General features: G+C 55.7%; 1 protein-coding gene and 1 long non-coding RNA gene across 2 annotated transcripts; both read left to right on the top strand.

Moving 5' to 3' along the window:
- The first annotated feature begins 36 nt into the window (after nt 1–36).
- LOC149919100 (uncharacterized) lies at nt 37–3,817 on the top strand. The gene is made up of 4 exons (XR_016464764.1): nt 37–294; nt 2,284–2,419; nt 2,893–3,251; nt 3,372–3,817. It is a non-coding gene; the product is annotated as an uncharacterized LOC149919100 (long non-coding RNA).
- A 7,631-nt stretch (nt 3,818–11,448) lies between these two features.
- On the top strand, nt 11,449–17,074 carry PRDM13 (PR/SET domain 13). Its single transcript, XM_031610807.2, has 4 exons — nt 11,449–11,792; nt 12,919–13,050; nt 13,131–13,251; nt 15,618–17,074. Exons 1-4 carry the CDS (start codon nt 11,652–11,654, stop codon nt 17,072–17,074), a joined length of 1,851 nt encoding a protein of 616 aa, XP_031466667.1. The 5' UTR covers nt 11,449–11,651.
- Nucleotides 17,075–18,257: the final 1,183 nt, after the last annotated feature.

Below are 18,257 nucleotides of genomic sequence, written 5' to 3'. Positions count from 1 at the left end.
CGCCGCCGCCGGGCGGCAACACGCGGTGCTGCGGAGCGTTCCCCCGAACGCGGGTTCCGCCCGGCGGGGCAGCGCTGGGAGGCCCCAACGTGCCCGGCGGCACCGGGGCGGCGTGGGGAGCGTGGTTGGGCCTGGGCCTGAGCGTGGGTACGGTGGTGGAGGCCGCGGGGGAGGGGAGCGACGATTTCAGAGCCTGGAAGGTGTTTGGGGAGTTATTTCCTGTGCCCAGCCAGTGTGCGGGTGTGCCTGAGTATAAACTCGTCCCTCCTGCGAGCCCGAGCGCCAGGGCTGAGGGTGAGTGCAAGGGGGAAGGATGCCTGGACACCAGACAGGCGGACAGCAGCTGGGAGCAGCCTGGAGAGCCTCCCTGGTCCACCAGCAGCCTCGGCCTGTCCCTGCGCCCACAGAAGCTGGCAGAACATCTGTCAGGGGCCCCAGCAACGCGGGCGAACTCCTGGCTGGTCTTCTGTGCTGCTAACAGCTGTCAGGACCCACAAGCACGTGGAGACTGTCTTTGTGTGGTCTGATAAAACTTATTTGTTCAAAAAATTAAGTCTGCCTTGGCTGTGTGCACACCATAGGGGTTCTCCTCATGCTGAGCACTCTCTTCCATCTCCATCTACCTCTTGAAACATCTCCCCGTGCTCGAGCTGAGAAGCTGTTTGCAGAGCCACAGCTGAACATCTCTGTACCACCACCTTTCTTCAGAAAGTGGCTTCATTCAATGAAATGTAACAGAAACTTTTCACAATGTGCAAATCATTGAGAATATAATAAATGTGTTTCTGAGTATCTGGGGGATAGTCCTATTCATTCAAATTCAGTGTTTGTCCCTACACTGACCTAGTACTCCTGAAAGCCCAGGCCCACCAGTTTGTGCACTGCTCTGTTTCTGGTTTATAGCTGAGGTACTGAAGGTGCCTGAGGAGCTACCAAGTGGAGAAAGGCAGTGCATGTGTCACTGCAAGGACAGTGATGTTTCCAAATTCTGGGCTTCACTTGGGAATTAGATACGTTTCTAGATATGTCAGAAAGAGTCTGAAATTGATATATTGTTTAATGTAGGAATGTAGATGAGGAGTTAGGTAAGGAAGCAGAATTTGCATACAACCCTGGCCATATTTCCCTTACTTCTCCCTTCACTGTGTAAGTAGACGTGGTGGAAAGCTGAAGCTTGAGCTCCACAGGCTTTCTATAGAGGCTCTCTGACTTTACACCTTTCTCAAAAAAGCCAGCCAGACATTGTAGATCCTGCTGAGGATGTGAAAATGCAAGTGGGAAAGCCCTTATTTCACTGTTCCAGCACCACAACTACAAAGAAGGAAACCAGACTGGCAGCACCAGCACGTGCCTTTTGATTGCAGCCACCTACAGCTGTATCATGCCTACCTTTCACAGCAGCCAGGAAACAGCACAGAGGGAAGCCTGCCATTGCTTCACTCAACACACTAAAGCAACAAAAATAGCAGCAGAACTCATGCTGCTGCTTCTCACATCAAGCAGGCATCTCTGTCTCACCATCTTCTACCTGCCTTTTTCTTGCTCTGCTCCAATACCTGTGATTTGCCACTTCATGGTGGTGATTTGTGCTTCTGTGTGCTGCAGTGTTGCAGGAAATAAACAGTAGGGACTGCAGAAGACTTACCACAGCTGCTATAAATATCACTGCTATGCCGCACCCAAGGAATAGAGGACAACATTGCTTGCTCTGTACCTAGCTGCACAGTGCTACAGGAGTGCTGCAGCACTTTGCCAGCTCTTCTACCAATCTTCTTTTCTCAGCAGGACAGACTTCATATTGCCTGACCCCATCTCACAGCACTACAGCAAACCACATCAGCACTGAGGGATGGAGGAGCAAACCCTCCCTGCCCCACAGACCCAGAGAGCAGCCCCACTCAGCCTCCCTCTTGGTGCCCTACAAAGGGACATCCCACCACAATGAAGCATGGCACCCAGCATTCCCAGTGCTGAAAGGTGTTCTTCCCAGCCCTCCAGTGTGTCCCTCTCAAAAGGTGCAGGGGATCCCAAAAGGGCAACATGGGTGCTGTGAGGACATATAACATGGTGCAGATTCTCTTGAGAGCCATATACAGTTTTCCATCCATGTTTCTTGGAGGAGACAGATGCTGACACTGCTTTGTGTGCCTGGAGGCCCAGTTGGGAAGTTCATGCCTGGGAAGGGACATTGCGAGGGGCAGACAGGACAATGCTTTGCAGCCTTTCTCTTCTAGGAGATCACATTATTTACCATGTCCTCTCCGTGTGTTTCTGTCAAAACAGGAAAACGAAGATTTCATGAAACAGACGTGCAGTGCTGCTGCGTGTGCTGATGTCTCCAGCTCAGCCCCCGACCTGGCTGCTGCTCTGAGGGACAGGCAGACATGGGATGAAAGAAAGCACAGCCAAGAACCTGCAGGTAAAATTATACTTTGTCGTATTTATGAGATGAAATTATCTGTCAGCTCTGGCTGATCTGTTCCCTGCCTTCCCACTGAATAAAGCCCATCACAAACACATTGCATATGCTTACTAGTCCATCACTGGATATAAAAATACACAGAACAGTTGGGTACATTCTTTTCTGACAAAATCCATGCTCCTTCCAACCCATGTGTGGTAAATAGCATAAAAATGAGTGAAGGATGATTCCTTCTATAGTTCCATTCTATAGGTCCTCCTTCCTCCTGCACAATAAGAAAATAAATAAATAAAATAAAATTTAAAAAAATAAAAAAAAAATAATAAAAAAAGAGCACAGCATTTCCTTTAGCACTTTCCCTTAGTTGCACACACACAAAAACATTGTCACCAATGCTCTCAGGATTTCAGGATTTTCTACATGTTTACGTATTCATCTAATAACTGAAAACAGTCTGTATCTCCTCACAGATCTGACAATAAGCATTCGTGCCTGCTCTCTTCTGTTTAATACCCCCTCGGGAAATGAATGAGTGGTACTCAGCTTTCCTGACTTTAATCAAGCTTCCACAGAACAAGCCGAGAATGTGAGACATTGCGGGGAAGGAAAGAGAAACTGCAAAAGAAGTGTAAGTGGAATTGAAAACCCCTTCCAGCTTCTGTTATGTCACTTCTCATGGAAGCCTTTGTTACGACTTCACTAAGTTAGGTAATGTGACAGTTGTCTGCTATTTTTCCCAATAATGGTGGTCTTTTAGGCTATGTTTTGCAGTGAAGGAGGTGGACTTGAGGAGTGCTGACTCTGGATGTGACTCCATGTCAAACCAGTAGTAAGTATCTATGAATAATGTTTATATATATATTTGTGAAACAAAAAATCAGCTTCTCAGTAACGCACATAGCTGAAGATCAGTGTCCTGTTTTGTTTCGTTTTGTTTTTTAAACGGCAGTTTTAGGCGAGAATGATTTATATTGGAGACTCCTTTATTTGGAGCACCCTCACATCCAACACGCTGACACAGAGGGGGAAAAAGAGGACCTAGCAAAGGCAACTATTCGATATTTCGTGTGGAAGACATTCAGGATAAATTCATTAGATGATGAAAAGATCGCCACACAAGGAAAGAAAAACAAGAGACAGTCATGATTAAAACCCTCAGCTTCGTGGTGAGAGCTCCTTGGCGAAGGCAGCTATTTTGGAGCCACCTGCGTGTAAAATCAGTTTAAAAAATGTCCCGCACTCCCAGGCAGCAGCAGCAGCAGCCTGTTATTGCAGGGGGTTTCCATTTCTGGGTCACGAACGCACGGCGTTTAACCCCACCTCCTCTCACTAAAGCGCACACAGAGGAAACATATGCGGCGCGGAGGATCGCATCAGCCCTACGTCGGACTGATGCTCGCCTGGGGACAGCTTCTCGGCCCGGCGGCTCGAGGGGATCGGTGCGGGGCCGCACACGGGAGCCGGGCTCGCGTGGTCCCCGGGGCTGCCCTAGGAGCGACAAGCGCGGGCTGCCGGCTGGGCACCCATCGGCTCTTCGCTCTCAGGGGCACCCGTCCCGTCGAGGAGGGCTTTCCTTCCTGGAAAGAGCAAGTTCCCGGCGCCAAACGCAGACCCGCTGAATGAGGACTTAGCCGTTTGCCTCCCTCTGGCCCCAGACGATGCGCTATCCGCCTCCGAGGTCCCAGCCGAGGGAAGGGAAGGGACGGAGCGGCCGCAGCCCGCAGCCCGATCCCCTCTCCCCGCCGGCAGCCCGCAGCGGCTCCGCGCAACTCTGCGCGCAGCTTGAGGGCGGCTTCCCCCGGGGCTGAGTGCCGATCACGTTGATCTTTATAGGAAATGAGGGCCGGGGGGAGCGGTGCTCGCCGCACAGCGGTGCGGAGTGACAGCTTCAGGTGTTCCGTGACGAAAAGCCCGATATCGCCCCTCCCGGGAGCGCAGCCCCCGAGACAGAGGGACTTTTGCTCTCCCGGAATTTCAAAAGCGTGCTCTCTGTCTCTCTCAATCCCCGCCCTCCCCCCCCCCCCCCTTTTTTTTTTCTTTTTTGCACCAGCGGTAAACCTCGGCACAGTGCAACCTGCAAGGAGAGTCGTGGTGGGTGCCAGGGGCTTCCCCCATTCCGGGCACGGCACGCAGCCGAGAGCGGTATCCGTGCACCCGGGGCGAGCCCCGAAACCCCGGGGATGCTCGGGACAACGCGGTTGCGGGAAACCCTTCCCTGCAGGCAGCGGAATGTGCGCGCCCGAGGTTGGCTTCAAACCCCTCGGGGTACGCATTTAAACACAGCGGTGACAAATGCCCTTTCTAGGGCAGAAGTAGCTGTGCAGTTTAACACAAGGAGTTACTTTCACTCTGATATTTTGGTTGCGGTTTAAATCAAATCCCATTTTTTAGGAGAGTTCATTCTGGGAACGATTTAGAGAGGCTAGTTAATTAAAAAGACCCCCTCTTTCCTTAAAAAAAAAGAAAAAGAAAAAGAAAAAGAAAAAGAAAAAGAAAAAGAAAAAGAAAAAGAAAAAGAAAAAGAAAAAGAAAAAGAAAGAAAGAAAGAAAGAAAGAAAGAAAGAAAGAAAGAAAGAAAGAAAGAAAGAAAAGAAAGAAAAGAAAGAAAAAAAAGAAAGAAAAAAAAAGAAAAAAAAATCCATGATACAAATACTCAAATAGAAATAGCTTGTTTCCTGCTAGATTGGGAAGAGACAATCCCTCTGTATATGTGTGGCCCCATTTTTTCAGTGCGAGAGAGAAACTCTGAGGTTAATCCATCGCCTTCTCTCAAACGCACTCTTGATTTTTCAGCCCAAAGACGGTGACACCGAGGGAGCCGAGGGCAGCGCTCAGCGGCAGCGGCGCAGAAATATGGAATAATTTTATTTAGATTTTATTTTAATAGCACAAACAATGAAGAGGAAAAACATAAAATAAACCCACAGACTGTAACGAATAAATATTATTTCCGACAGCTGACACCTATACGTTTCTTTGGTTTCATAACTCTGAAGCTGTCAGAGCTGACGCATATTTCGGCTTTGCAATATACAGTGCCGAAATGAAGGGAAGGACTTCGTGATGTGTTTTAAAATCAGTCCATGTGAGCGTGAGTTTAAGCTCCGCTCCTCTGTATATACTTTCGAATATCTTTACTGGGAAGAAGTCATTTGAAACAGACACCAGGGGAAGACCTTTCAGTCTGTCAGACGCACTAATTAGAATACACCGTGGGGGCAGATGAGTTATCTTCTTCTGCCTCTCGCCCCCACCACCAATTTCACCACGAGGGGATGTTTATTAGAGTGTAACCAACACTTTCTGATGGGCACATTTTTGCTAAAGTTCTATATTTTTCCTGCTCGGAGTCGTATCTCGAAATGCAGAAGATGACGAAAGCCTTTAGAGCACTAGATGCCCTCATTAGGAAGCCTGCTCCCCCCGCAGCCCTTCTCCTCTGCACGGGCAGAGCCGATCTCCCTCTCGCGTACATCGCTACCAGCCAGCCCTGCCCTGCTCCCTGGTGCCGCTGCACTGACATCTTCTTCCCAGCAGCTCATCCTTCTCTCTTCCTTCCTTGCCGATGATTTCTGTGAGCACCGCAGAGCTCCTTGGAGCTTCCATTTTAATAATAATAATTCATAATAATAATCAAGATAATAATAATAATATAACCTATGCTGAAATGAAAGGTCAGCGCCTTCCCAAAGGCCAAAGAACCGTGCGATCGGTTTGGTGCCACCACCGCCTTAACCAAAACGCACGGACCGAGAGCTCGTCTCCACGCGTTGTGCCCCGGGGGATGGTTTCGGTGCAGCAGGACGGGAGGGAGGGCCGAGGCGGTGCAAGAAAGCCCCGCCGGGGCAGCCGCAGCTCCACACTCCGTGCCCAGCGCGGACCGAAGGCGCTGCGCGGCACCGCACCGCTGTGCCCAGGGGTGTGATGGGCGGCAGCTGCTACCGGCCCTGTGCCTCCCCGGGACTAAGCAGCCCTTGGGAACAAAGGCCCTGCCGGCGGTACGGGCTTCTCGTCTGGTTAGGGTTCTCTCCTCGGGGATTAAGGATATGTATTTTTTACAAGCGACGTCGGAGTTTTTAAGTCGTTAACCCGAGTGATACTGTATGCAGTTATGCCGCGTCCAAGGCACCCACAGCGGGCTGCTCATAAACCTCACTGCTGCTTCTTCTGGGGCTGCAGGCAGCAGAAGGGAACTTAGCGGCAGGGTCACTTGTGTGGAGCTGAGGAGGAGTGGGCATAGGCTTCGACATCTCTGAGTTTAGAACTTCAGTGCATGGCATAGGGTGCTTCCCTTCCCTTCCCTTCCCTTCCCTTCCCTTCCCTTCCCTTCCCTTCCCTTCCCTTCCCTTCCCTTCCCTTCCCTTCCCTTCCCTTCCCTTCCCTTCCCTTCCCTTCCCTTCCCTTCCCTTCCCTTCCCTTCCCTTCCCTTCCCTTCCCTTCCCTTCCCTTCCCTTCCCTTCCCTTCTTTTCCTTTGTCTGCCCTACCCTGCCCTGTCCTTCCCTGCCCTTCTCTGCCCATTCCCAGTTCCTCTCCGCAGCCCTCACAAACGCTGCTTTTCCCGGAGCAGTGTCCAGGCGGGTGGAAGTCTGAGCACAATGAAACCTGAGAATTTCTGTCACTCTCTGCATATGGTCCGAAGTGCTTTAATCCCAATTAGGGGCGGCTGACACACGGTCCTATTCATCCCAATCAGCTCTTGAATACATTTGCCTAGAAATGAACTTCACAAATAGACCCTCTCCTAAATGTGCCCAGCAGCAAGGAAAATCGAATTGAGTCAGGGGCTCATTCTGAGGAGATCGAGGGAGAAAAGGTATGAATTTATAAGGTACACCGAAACATTGCAATTCAGCAACAAGTTGACTGACTTTTATTTGCACCATGTCAACCGAAAGAACCGAGAGATGCGCCGGGGGCTGCGGGGGGAGAGCCCGGTTAAAAGGCGGCTTCAGACGGCCGCTGAATGCGCCGTGCCGCGATCTGCGCCTCCAATTGAGGCCGGCCGAAAGGAAACAAAAATCTCGGCCCCTACGCAGGAATTTTTAAGTAGCACAAAATGTGTCTGAATCCGATCTCCGCTGCTGCTCGCCATTAACAATAAGAATACCAAATTGAGATCCTGTCATCTGCCGGGGTTCCCATAGAACCTCAATCACCATTCAGAAGCTGCTTTAATATCCCACCCGCATCCCGTCTGCACCGCACAGCTGGGCTGGGGCCGAGAGCGGCACGGAGCGGGGAGCCGCGTGCGGGAGGAACGGCGGAACGGGGCCAGAGGGAGTGGGGTGGGCAGGGCTTGGGGGGGAGCGGGGAATGAGGGAGGGAGAGGGGATGGAGGGAAGGGGAAGAGGAAGAGGGAGGGGAAGGGGGAGGGGAAGGGGAAGGGAAAAGAGGGGAAGAAGGGAAGGGAAGGGAAGGGAAGGGAAGGGAAGGGAAGGGAAGGGAAGGGAAGGGAAGGGAAGGGAAGGGAAGGGAAGGGAAGGGAAGGGAAGGGGAAAAAAAGGATACAAGAGGAAAAGTCTTAACAGCAACAAGTTCAGACCGGCCAGGCCTGGGGCTGGTCCCGGCAGCTCCGTCGCACAGCCACCCCGCAGCCACCCGAGCGGAGCCCGGGCACGGCCGTCCCGCACGAAGGTCACCTCGGGACCGGCGCTGCGGGCCCTAAGCACCGCCTACGGAATGAACTTGCAGCATTTCGTTACAGCCCGCGCCGCGCTGCTCGGCCGCATAATGAGCCGGGCCTGTATACAGGCATTCATTCCGGTCTGAATGTAGTGTTGAACCTTCTCTGTGCCGGAGCGGTTTGATGGTTTGAATGGAGCTCCCTGGTGGGACATTGCTCTCCGCAACTGTGCCTCTTTGGATGACTGTTGTTCCTTAACATTCATGCCTCATTACGGGGCAACCTGTTAAATGGCGGAGAACAGTGTGCCAAAGTGTTCCGCCGGGGCACCGGCAGTTCAGCACTGGGCATAAATAAGGGCCGCCGCGGAAAAGAACTTTCGCCGCGGCTCTGGGCAAAAGTGATTTCGCTTTAACGGCGTCTCCGGCAGCCCGGTTTGAGTATATAAAGAGCGATAGCGGAATGTTTTGATTGAGTCTAAACATTGTCTTTGAATAAAGCTGAAACCATGTAATTAATGTGTCTTTTTAATAAGGGACAATACGGCCGTTCAAGCTATTTAATTTCATTTAATTTTCCATCCCATTTGCTCCAAAGGCTGCCTTTACTTTTAACACCCGGCCTTTCATGCCGCAGCTTGCTCCAGTGGGCACATTAGATCGGTTTCACCCTTCCTTTTTAGGGAAGGAAAAATAAAAGAAAATGTGGTTCCTTTCCTCTTTTGTGGACAATTTATTTCACTTGGGGAACTTCAACTTTGAGCCACGGGACAGAATAAAAATCGGAGAACTGGTGTGAATGCTTCCCGAGCGAGGGCTTTTCTTTGCCGAGTGGATGGGAACCAGCCACAATTGGCTATATTAATAAATAACTTTCCTCACAGCCGGCCTTTACATGGTCCTATTGATAAAATTGTTCGCGTGTCGTTCACGCTCTTTGACTCATTAAGGCCCGGCCCGGCGGCTCCCGAGGCGCAGCAGTGGGGTCCCTCGGCCGCCCGGAGCCCTCCGCCGCCGCCGCGGCTCCGGGATTCAGCGCGGGTCTCATCCCAAAGCCGCTGGGCCAGAGGTTACGGGGACATGTTCATGGCTTAAATTTATCGCCCTCCGCTTCTTGTTTATCCTTTTCGCCCCATTCACGCCGCTGATCAAAGGGGTCATCTTCAGTTCCCCACATCCTCTCCCCCCGTCGTCCATCCCCGCTGCAGTGAAAAGGAATCTATCCCTTTCCTGGGACGGTCCCGGCGAGCCGCGATCGATAATCATCAATGCCGCCGGGGACAGGCGCGACATTTATCTCGTGCGCACGCAGATGGAGCATTATTAAACGCACACCCACGGGCCGCGTTGATAGAGTGCCCGGAGCAGCGGTGGCAGCGTTTCGGTCCCGCGTCGCCTCGTCCCGTCCCGTCCCGTCCCCCATCCCGTCTAGTCCCGTAGTCCCAATCCGTCCCGTCTCTCTTCTCCTCGTCTCGCCTCGTCCAACCTCGTCTCGTCCCGTCCAACCCCACCCCGTCTCGTCCCGTTCCGCTCTGTCCCGCCCCGCTCCGTCTCGTTCTGCCCCGTCCCACCCTGTCCCGTCCAACCCCGTCCCACACTGTTCCAACCTCGTCCCTTTCAACCCGTCCAACCCATCCTATCTCATCCCATCGCATCCCATCCTTCCTCATCTTCTCCCATCCCGTCCAGTCGGGCAAACCCCTCCGCAGAGCCGGGGCTTCCCGTGCTGTCCCGGTGCCCTCCAGATCCCCGCTCTCTGCTGCCGCGGGGCTACGGGAGGCAGCGCCCGGAGGGATCAGCGCTCGGTACCGCCCCGCGTCCATCCCCGTCCGGCGGCTCGGTGGGGCAGGAGAAGAGTGAGCTCAGCCCTCCGCTTCGGGGAATTTTCTGCGTTGAGCTGTGGCCTCTGAGAGGTGACAGCCTTGAGTGCGGTGAGCAAATTCCGATGGAAGCCGCGTGATGGGCGTTGTGGGAAGCAGCTTGCCGGGCTGTATCTTGCAGAGAGCCTAAGGACCTAAGAGGAGCCGGCTCAGTTACCCGGCTCCTACTGCCGAATACACCTCTATACGCTGCTTTCTTTCTTTCTTTTCTTTTTTTTTTTTTTTTTTTTTTTTTTCCCTTCGCTTTCGAGATTTATTCGGCGTGACTATTAAAAACACAGCAGGAAAGAACAAAAAAAGCTCTACCTGCTGCAGCTTCTTCAGAAATCAGTGGATCAAATCTGTGACAGCGACTTCTCCTCAAGGAGAAATGCTCAGGACTTTCCCTTTGGGGAGTGTGGAGAGAGAACATTTGCAGCCGTGAATTAGGCAGGGCTAAAAGAGAAAGAGTGGGAAATCTCACTTTTCCCTTTATTCCTCACTCCTGGGTGGCTGCGTGTGCGCTAAAACACTGCAAAACCCGCGCACTTTCCTCAATTCCTGAGAAATCCCTGCGATTTGCTCGCCCCGAGCCATAATCCCACCTAACCCCAGCGCTTCTCTTGATCTTAATTAAAGCCCCGATAAGAGCAGGAGGCTTTCGGTCTGCTTCGTTCTGGCTGTACTCACAGCCGCTATTTGTCGGGTTTCACCTTCCAAGGCGATGCCGGCGCAGGACACCGCAGCGCGGAAGGGACCTGTGGCTGCCGCACATTCGGGCCGTGCGCTGCTCCGCGGTGCCCTCGGCCCGGGTTCTGCCTCCCGGTGATGCCAGCTCTGTTCCCGGCGCAGCCCTTTCCCCATCGCAGCCCCACGGTGCCCACAGAACAGCGCGTCGTGTTGCACAGGGCTCACATTTGGTGCCGTTCCCTTAAGGATCGAAGCAGAGCTAAAGGGATCACCGGCCTGAACCCGACTCACTGAAATGGTAATATGGTCGTCCTTAAAAAAAAAAGAAAAGAAAAAAAAAAAAGTGTAGGTATTTTCTGGTGTTTTCCCATCAAGTACCTGCCCAACTTCTGTATGGCACACGCCGGGGATCAATAGAAGTTAACAAGTCCTCCAAACATTCCCCATCTCTTTGTTTAATCGCCTTTACAATAAAGCCGAGGGGAGAGAATTAAAAATCTTTGAAGTATATTAAACCTCAAAGGGCTCAGCCAAGTAGACTTAAAATAGTCACTTATTTTCCAAAACTGGTTTGTCGGGGAACAATAAAAGGAAGCAAAATTTATGGGGAAATTATACAGTGGATTTGTCACTTAAAATATCGTAACTGTCGCGGGGACAATACCCCATGCTGAGGATTAATGGTCCCTCCAGACCTTTGATTCATCAGCGCCTTTTCTTTGCCCTTGACAAATTGGATTTTTAGGAATGGGAAGGTCGCCCGGCCCATTGTTCGCCGCCCATTCACAGCGCCTGATTATGCGGGAGGGTGAGGGAACGGCTCCATGTGACCCTCGCGGATGGGACCCGCAGCTGCTCGAGGAGCCGACTCTCTCACCGCGGCCCCGCAGCACCCGCCCGCCGCGGGGTCCCCCTCCTGCGCCCATTCAAAAGCCGCCCCGCACGCGCGGCCGCGTCACTCTGCGGGCGGAGATACGCCGCGCTCGTCCTCCTCGGCCCCGGCCCCGCCGCCCCGTTAAGTGCTCGGGGTCCCCAGCGCTCGGCCCCACAGGCAGCGATGCACGCGAGCCGGGCTCCGGCCATCAGCGTGAGCGCCGAGAGCTGCATCCCCGCCGGGCTGCGCCTGGGGCCCGTGCCGGGCATCTTCAAACTGGGCAAGTACCTGTCCGACCGCCGGGAGCCGGGACCCAAGAAAAAGGTATTTCCCTCCCGTCTGCCGCACCACCGGACCTCGCTTTGCGCTCAGCTTGGGAGAAGAAGCTGCTTTCCCTTCTCGCTTGCCGCTCCGCTGCCCGGACTCCCTTACCCCTTACTCCTTACCTCTTACCCCTTACCCCTTACTCCTTACACCTTTACCCCTTAGCCCTCACCCGGCTTCGGAGCCGCTCGGTGTCCGCCCCGTCCCGTGGAACTGCGCTCCCCGGAGCCCACGGCATACAGCAGGGAGCGGGGAAGGTCAGGTGCCCAGCAGCAGCGCTCAGAACCGCCCGGTGCGGGCCCCGAGCTCGGACCTACGGGGAATGCTCGTCTGCGGGGCTGTGGGTGCGGGCGGAAAGCCCAGACCGCCTCCCACCCCTGCGCGTTCCGCTCGGGTTTTTAATGTCCTTTAATTGTTTTTAAACGCCCTGCCAGCCCGCTCAAATTTATTTCTCATCTGGCTCCCTCAGTTCGTCGCTCTAGAGCGCTTTGTTCCGATGACTTTTATTGCACGGTCATTCGGCGGATGGGCACTTTATTTTCCCTTTGTACGGGTAAGCAGGTTATGAAGGATGGCTCTGCCGGGACCTCGGCGCTGCGCAGCACCCGCTCCCCTCTCCCTCTGCCCCTTCCCCGCCCCCGTGCCTTGCGCGTTCTCTCTGTGTGGACCCAGGGGCTGCACAGATTCTAAAAAAAAAGGAAAAAAAAAAAAAAGAAAAAGAAAAAGAAAAAAAAAAAAAGAAAGAAGAGAAAGGGGAAAAAGGGAAAAAAGGGGAGAAAAAGAAAAAAAAAAGGGGGGGGGGGGAAGGAAAATTTAAAAAAGGAGGGGAAAAGGAAAAAAAAAAGGGGGGGGGGGGAAGGAAAAAGTATCGAGTATCCGGTATCACCGTACCTGGGGGCATTTAGAGCAGCGCTGCTACATGCGGCTGCAGACTAGCGCAAGGCCCGGCTCTGCCATCCTCAGGGCTCGCTCCGGGCCGGTCCCAGAGGTTCTATGGCGCTAAAGAAAACACCGACGGTGCACCGATGGGTAGGAACGGGGCCGGGCCGCGGTAGGCTCGGGGGGCACCTTTGGGCTCTTTCCGCCCCTGTTCGGGGGAAGTGACGGCGGCGACGCTGTGTTCCAGGTGCGAATGGTGAGAGGGGAGTTGGTGGACGAAGCCGGCAGCTCCGCTTTGGAGTGGATAGGGTTAATCCGGGCCGCCCGCAACGCCCAGGAGCAGACCTTGGAGGCCGTCGCGGACCTGCCGGGAGGACAGGTACACCCCGCCCGTCCCTCGCCGCTCCCCGCGCCGTCCCCGCGGCTCTCTGACCGAGTGCCCCTTCTGCCCCCACGCAGATCTTCTACCGGGCGCTGCGCGACGTGCAGCCCGGAGAGGAGCTCACCGTGTGGTACTCCAACCCCCTGGCGCAGTGGTTCGACATCCCGCTCACCGCCACCCCCACGCACGACGAGAAAGGTACGGGACACGTTGCCGGGTCCCCACGTGCAAGCGGGTGGTGGGTGGGTGTGAGGTAACCCCCCCTGAGCAGCATGTCGGTACGGGGACTTCTAACCTCTCTTGCCGATTTCCGAAGGGCGATCCGTGGTAGCGTACGGTAGGGTCCCACCCCTCGGGGCGCTCCGGCAGCGGCCCGAAATGTAATATCGCTGGGCGCTCGGTTGGGGCTGTAGGAAACAGCTCTGCGGCTTAAGTGCCTCTGGGATGGGGGGTGGTGGAAATATCGCTTCCCCCTCGCGTGTGCCCCGGCCGGAGCCTCGCACACGCGTGTCGGGGTGTAACGCGGGCAGAACCGCGGTCAGTGAGAACGTGGATGCATTCGGTGAAGCTCAAATCGGCCCTAAATGGCCCTGAGATGCCCGAGGACATCCGGAATGGGAGGATATTGGCCCTGGACCATTCGCTTCAATGTGCAAACCGATTCTCAGCTGGAATTGTACCCCTCACCTTTACACTGTGAAGAGTCAGTGACAACGCGGTAATGCACGAAATGGGGGGAAAGAAGTTGGAGAACTTCAGCGTCCGCCCGAGCCTCGCCCGACGCGACCACAGACGCTCCGGAACCGCTAGAACTGACGCTGGAAAACGGCCTGCCGTCGAACACGCGCAGGAACTCTCGCGTCGCTCCTTGTGCCGAGGCGGTACCCGGAGAGGCAGCCCCGGCTCTGCACCCCCCAACGGACAGCAGCGGGACCGCCCCTCCCCACGCACCCCATCGCATCTTCACGTCGGAGCCGACCCCACGGCCCCGCCGTTCCCAACCCGATTGGTGCGGGGCCGGAATTCGAATGCTGAAGCTCTTAAGCTAAGGATGGAAAACGAAAACTGGGGGAAAAAAAAAAAGAAAAGAAATACAACCAAAACACAGAGTGGAAGAAATTGTCATTTTACTTTTAATAATTTCGAATGCTTGAACAAACGAAACCCAATCGAACTGATCTTAACGTTATGTGATAAAGCCGATTTTCTTTCTTTTTCGATATACTTTTTTTTTTTTTTTTTTAATTTTAATTTTATTTTTTTATCCCCTTCCCTTTCTGGGCTGGGACAGCCGTGCACGCAACCACGCTGCCGAGGAGCGCAGAGCCAACAGTGCGCATTGGGAGCGGGCAACGGAACGCGCGTCCGGAGCCGGGCACAGCGTTGTCCGAGCGCTGCGCCGCTCCGCGCCCGCCCCGACGCCGCCGTCTTGCCCCGCACCCGGCGGCTTCAGGGGTTGTCCGGTACTCGGCCGCTCGTTGGTCGTTGCGGTGCTTGGAGCCTTGAGAGAGGAGCGGATGGGAGCGTGTGGGGCGGGCAGCAGTTGTGGGAACTTTGGGGACGTTGAAAATGTGTGAGCGGTGTTTGGAGATGGACAGCTCAGATGGTAGAGGGATGGGGAAATGGGTATGGGTGGTGGAGGGGAATAAGGGAGGGAAAGAGAGTGAGAAGAAGAAAGTGAAAGGTTTAGGGAGAGAGAGGGGGAAAAGAAAGAGAGAAAGAGAGAAAGAGAGAAAGAGAGAAAGAGGGAGATAAAGAAAGAAAGAAAGAAAGAGGGAAAGAGGGAAAGAAAGAAAGAAGGAAAGAAAGAAGGAAGGAAGGAAGGAAGGAAGGAAGGAAGGAAGGAAGGAAGGAAGGAAGGAAGGAAGGAAGGAAGGAAGGAAGGAAGGAAGGAAAGAGAAAGAAAGAAAGAAAGAAAGAAAGAAAGAAAGAAAGAAAGAAAGAAAGAAAGAAAGAAAAAGAAAGAGACAAAAAGAGAGAAAGGAGAGAGAAAAAAAGAAGAAAGTAAAGAAGGAAGGAAGGAAAGAAAGGAAGGAAAAAAGAAAGAACGAAAAAAAGAAGAATGAAAGGCAGGAAGAAAGGACACGTACAGAGAAGATGAAGACGTCCGCACGGCGGATGCCCCCCGCAGGCAGCGCAGAACGAAGCGGCGCTCCGGGCCGGGCCGGCAGCGAACAGCCGCGGCCACCGGGGTCTCTTCCGCTTGAGAGGATCCGAAATGTTCGGAGCCGGGGCACAAAGGGCATTGTCCTCTGAAAGGGAACGATTACATATGGCCCATACATATCGGATATTGTCTCGCCGCGTAATGAGGGGCTCACGATCATTAGATTGGCCTTTGTTCGGCGCGGCCGGCTCCCCGCCATACGCCGCCTCTGCTGCGAGCGCCAACAGATGGCCCCCACCCCCGACAGCCGACCCCGGCGGCAGCTGCTCCCCCCCGCGCCCGGCCGGAGAGCTCCGGGGCCGCATCGCGCAGTGCCGCGGGGAGGGAGCGGGACGGGATCGGGACGGGAGCGGGGCTGCGGGCCGCGGGCTGACGGCGCTGCGTTTTCCCTCCGCAGGGGAGGAGCGCTACATCTGCTGGTACTGCTGGAGGACCTTCAAGTACCCCAACAGCCTCAAGGCTCACGTCCACTTCCACTGCGCGCTGAGCCACGGACGGCCCTTCCTGCACTCCGAGCACGGCCGCCCCGCCGCCGCCGCCTTCGGCCTCGCCTCGAGGGCGGCCGGCCCCCCTCCGCCGGGCTGCGGCCCGCGGGACGCCGTCAAACGAGAGGCCGCCGCCGCCTCCCCGCCGCCGGTCAAGCCCCGACGTGCGGCGGGCAAGGAGGAGCAGGAGCGCGCCCTGGACATGAGCGTGGGCGCCGGCCGCGGTCCGGGCGCGCTATTGGGGCCGGCGGGCGGCAACGGGCTGGCGCTGTGTCCGGGAGCGCGCTCCGCCTTCCGCCCCGCCGGGCCGCTGCGGGAGGAGGCGCGGGCGGCCGCGGGCTTCCCCAAGCTGCTGGGGGGGCTGAAGGCGGGCCGCGCCGCCGCCGAGCCGCCGCCCAAGTGCGGGGCGCTGCCGGCCGAGACCGCACCCCCGACGGCGGCCGCCGCCGCCGCCGCGGCCGCCGCGGCGGGGCTGGCGTGCGGTGGGGGGCTGCGGGCCTTCCCGCTGCTGTCGCCGCTGGAAGAGGCCTCGGCCTTCCGGCCCCTGGAGCGCGGGCTGCCCGGCGCCGCGCTGCCGCCCGGCCGCTACCCGCCGCTGCCCGGCGGCGCGCTGGAGCGGTTCGCTCTGCCGCCCTTCGAGGGGCTGAAGGCGTACGCGGGGGAGTGCGGACTGCCCGTGATGCCGCTCACCGTGTACGGCGGGGAGCTGCTGTACGGCGCCGCGCCCTACTACCCGCTGAAGCTGCACCTGGGCGGGCTGCTCAAGTACCCCGAGGCCGTGCCCTACTTCGGCGGGCCGGCCGCCGGGCTGCACGCCGCAGAGCTGGGCTCGCTGGCCGGCATCGACCGCGAGATCGCCATGCACACGCAGCAGCTCTCCGAGCTGGCGGCCGAGAAGGGGCGCGGACGGCTGGAGGCGCTGCCCGCGGGAGCGGCGGGGACGGCGGGCGGCAAGGCCAAGGCCGGGCACCTGTGCCTGTACTGCGGCAAGCTGTACTCCCGCAAGTACGGGCTGAAGATCCACATGCGGACTCACACCGGCTACAAGCCGCTCAAGTGCAAGGTGTGCCTGCGGCCCTTCGGGGACCCCAGCAACCTCAACAAGCACATCCGCCTGCACGCCGAGGGCAACACGCCCTATCGCTGCGAGTACTGCGGCAAGGTGCTGGTGCGGCGCCGCGACCTGGAGCGGCACGTCAAATCCCGGCACCCGGGGCAGGGCCTCGGCAAGGCGGCCGAGGAGCGCAGTGACTCTGGCTACGCGCCCGCCGAGCGCGACCAAAAGACTGACAACGAGAGCGACGTGGACGTCTGCTTCACCGACGACCAGAGCGAGCCCGAGAGCGGCGGCAGGACCCGGCAGCAGTAGCGCCGACAGCCCGCGGAGCCCTGGGGCGGGGCCGAGCCCCGGCTCCCGGTGCAGCCCCGATGCGCGTCCCGAGCGCCGCGCACCGCCCCTCGCTGCTGTCCCGCCGCGCGTGGAGGGAATTGTGCCTTTGGGGAACGGCTCTTCTCTGCGTCCTCTCCTCCCGCGGGTGCCGGCGGCGGGAGTCGCGGTGCCGGCTCTGCAGTGCCGCTGTGGGATGCGCCGCGGTGCTCGGGTCCCGACGGAGCGGCGCTGCTGCGATTACGGTGGGCAAATACCGACTGCTGTCTGGGGAAAAAACAGCGAAATCGAAAACTAGGGAGAGAAAAGGCGGCAAAAAGCCCCACTCGCAGCAATGGAGAGGTCCGTACGTAGCAGGTGCACCATCTGATCGAGTGGCAGTTATTTATAAAGGATAATATTTGAGGAACAAATGTAAAATAAATATCGAGAAGCATGAATCTAAAGCACGCACTATATAATTTCAAAGGAAATACACACTCTCTGTTTGGTAGAATACAACTGTGCTGTATGTTTGTTTTTTAACGAATGATGTACAGTATTTCGGTTCTGGTTCCGGTTTGTCATGCCAGTATTTTTATTTCTATTTTTTTTTTTTTTTAAATAAAGTTGCAGGCAAAATACTGTCGGTGCTGTCAGTGAGGTTTCTGCGTAACGCCCCGAGGGGGCAGCTCGGCTGAACCCCCGAACGCAGCTTCCTTGGGTCGGGCGTTACACAATTGGCCATGAATGTTTTCTCCGAATATTTTCGTTCTCTCACCCGGGAAAACAAAAGAGCAAACCTGCTCGATTCGCTCTTCTCTATGCCCACGGCTCGAATATATGTGTATATAATACACACATATATATATAATTTGAGCAAAGTCTGTGCGGAGATGCTAAGGGCTCCGTGCCATCAGTTTGCTTCGCTCATTAGTGATTTGTAAAACTGAAAAAAAAAAAAAAGAAAAAAAAAATCCTTAGAACCGCTGTTGGTATGCTCATCCGTCAACTTGTGCTTCCCTCGGGTGGGCATCCGGCAACGCGCTCAGCTAAAAAAATTCTCCGTTCTATGTAAATCCCGCTGCCCCCGGGCAGCAGACGAACCTTCGCGACCCATTCGGACATCATGAACCCTTGAGTTCCTGGCGCCGGGCCTTATTTCAGCCCAGGCTGAGGTGATGGT

The sequence above is a fragment of the Phasianus colchicus genome, chromosome 2, assembly GCF_987193195.1.
Source record: "Phasianus colchicus chromosome 2, bPhaCol1.hap1.1, whole genome shotgun sequence".
NCBI classification, from domain to species: Eukaryota; Metazoa; Chordata; class Aves; order Galliformes; family Phasianidae; genus Phasianus; species Phasianus colchicus.
The sequence above is the reverse complement of the archived record's forward strand: the minus strand, read 5'-3'. Positions and strand labels throughout refer to the sequence as shown.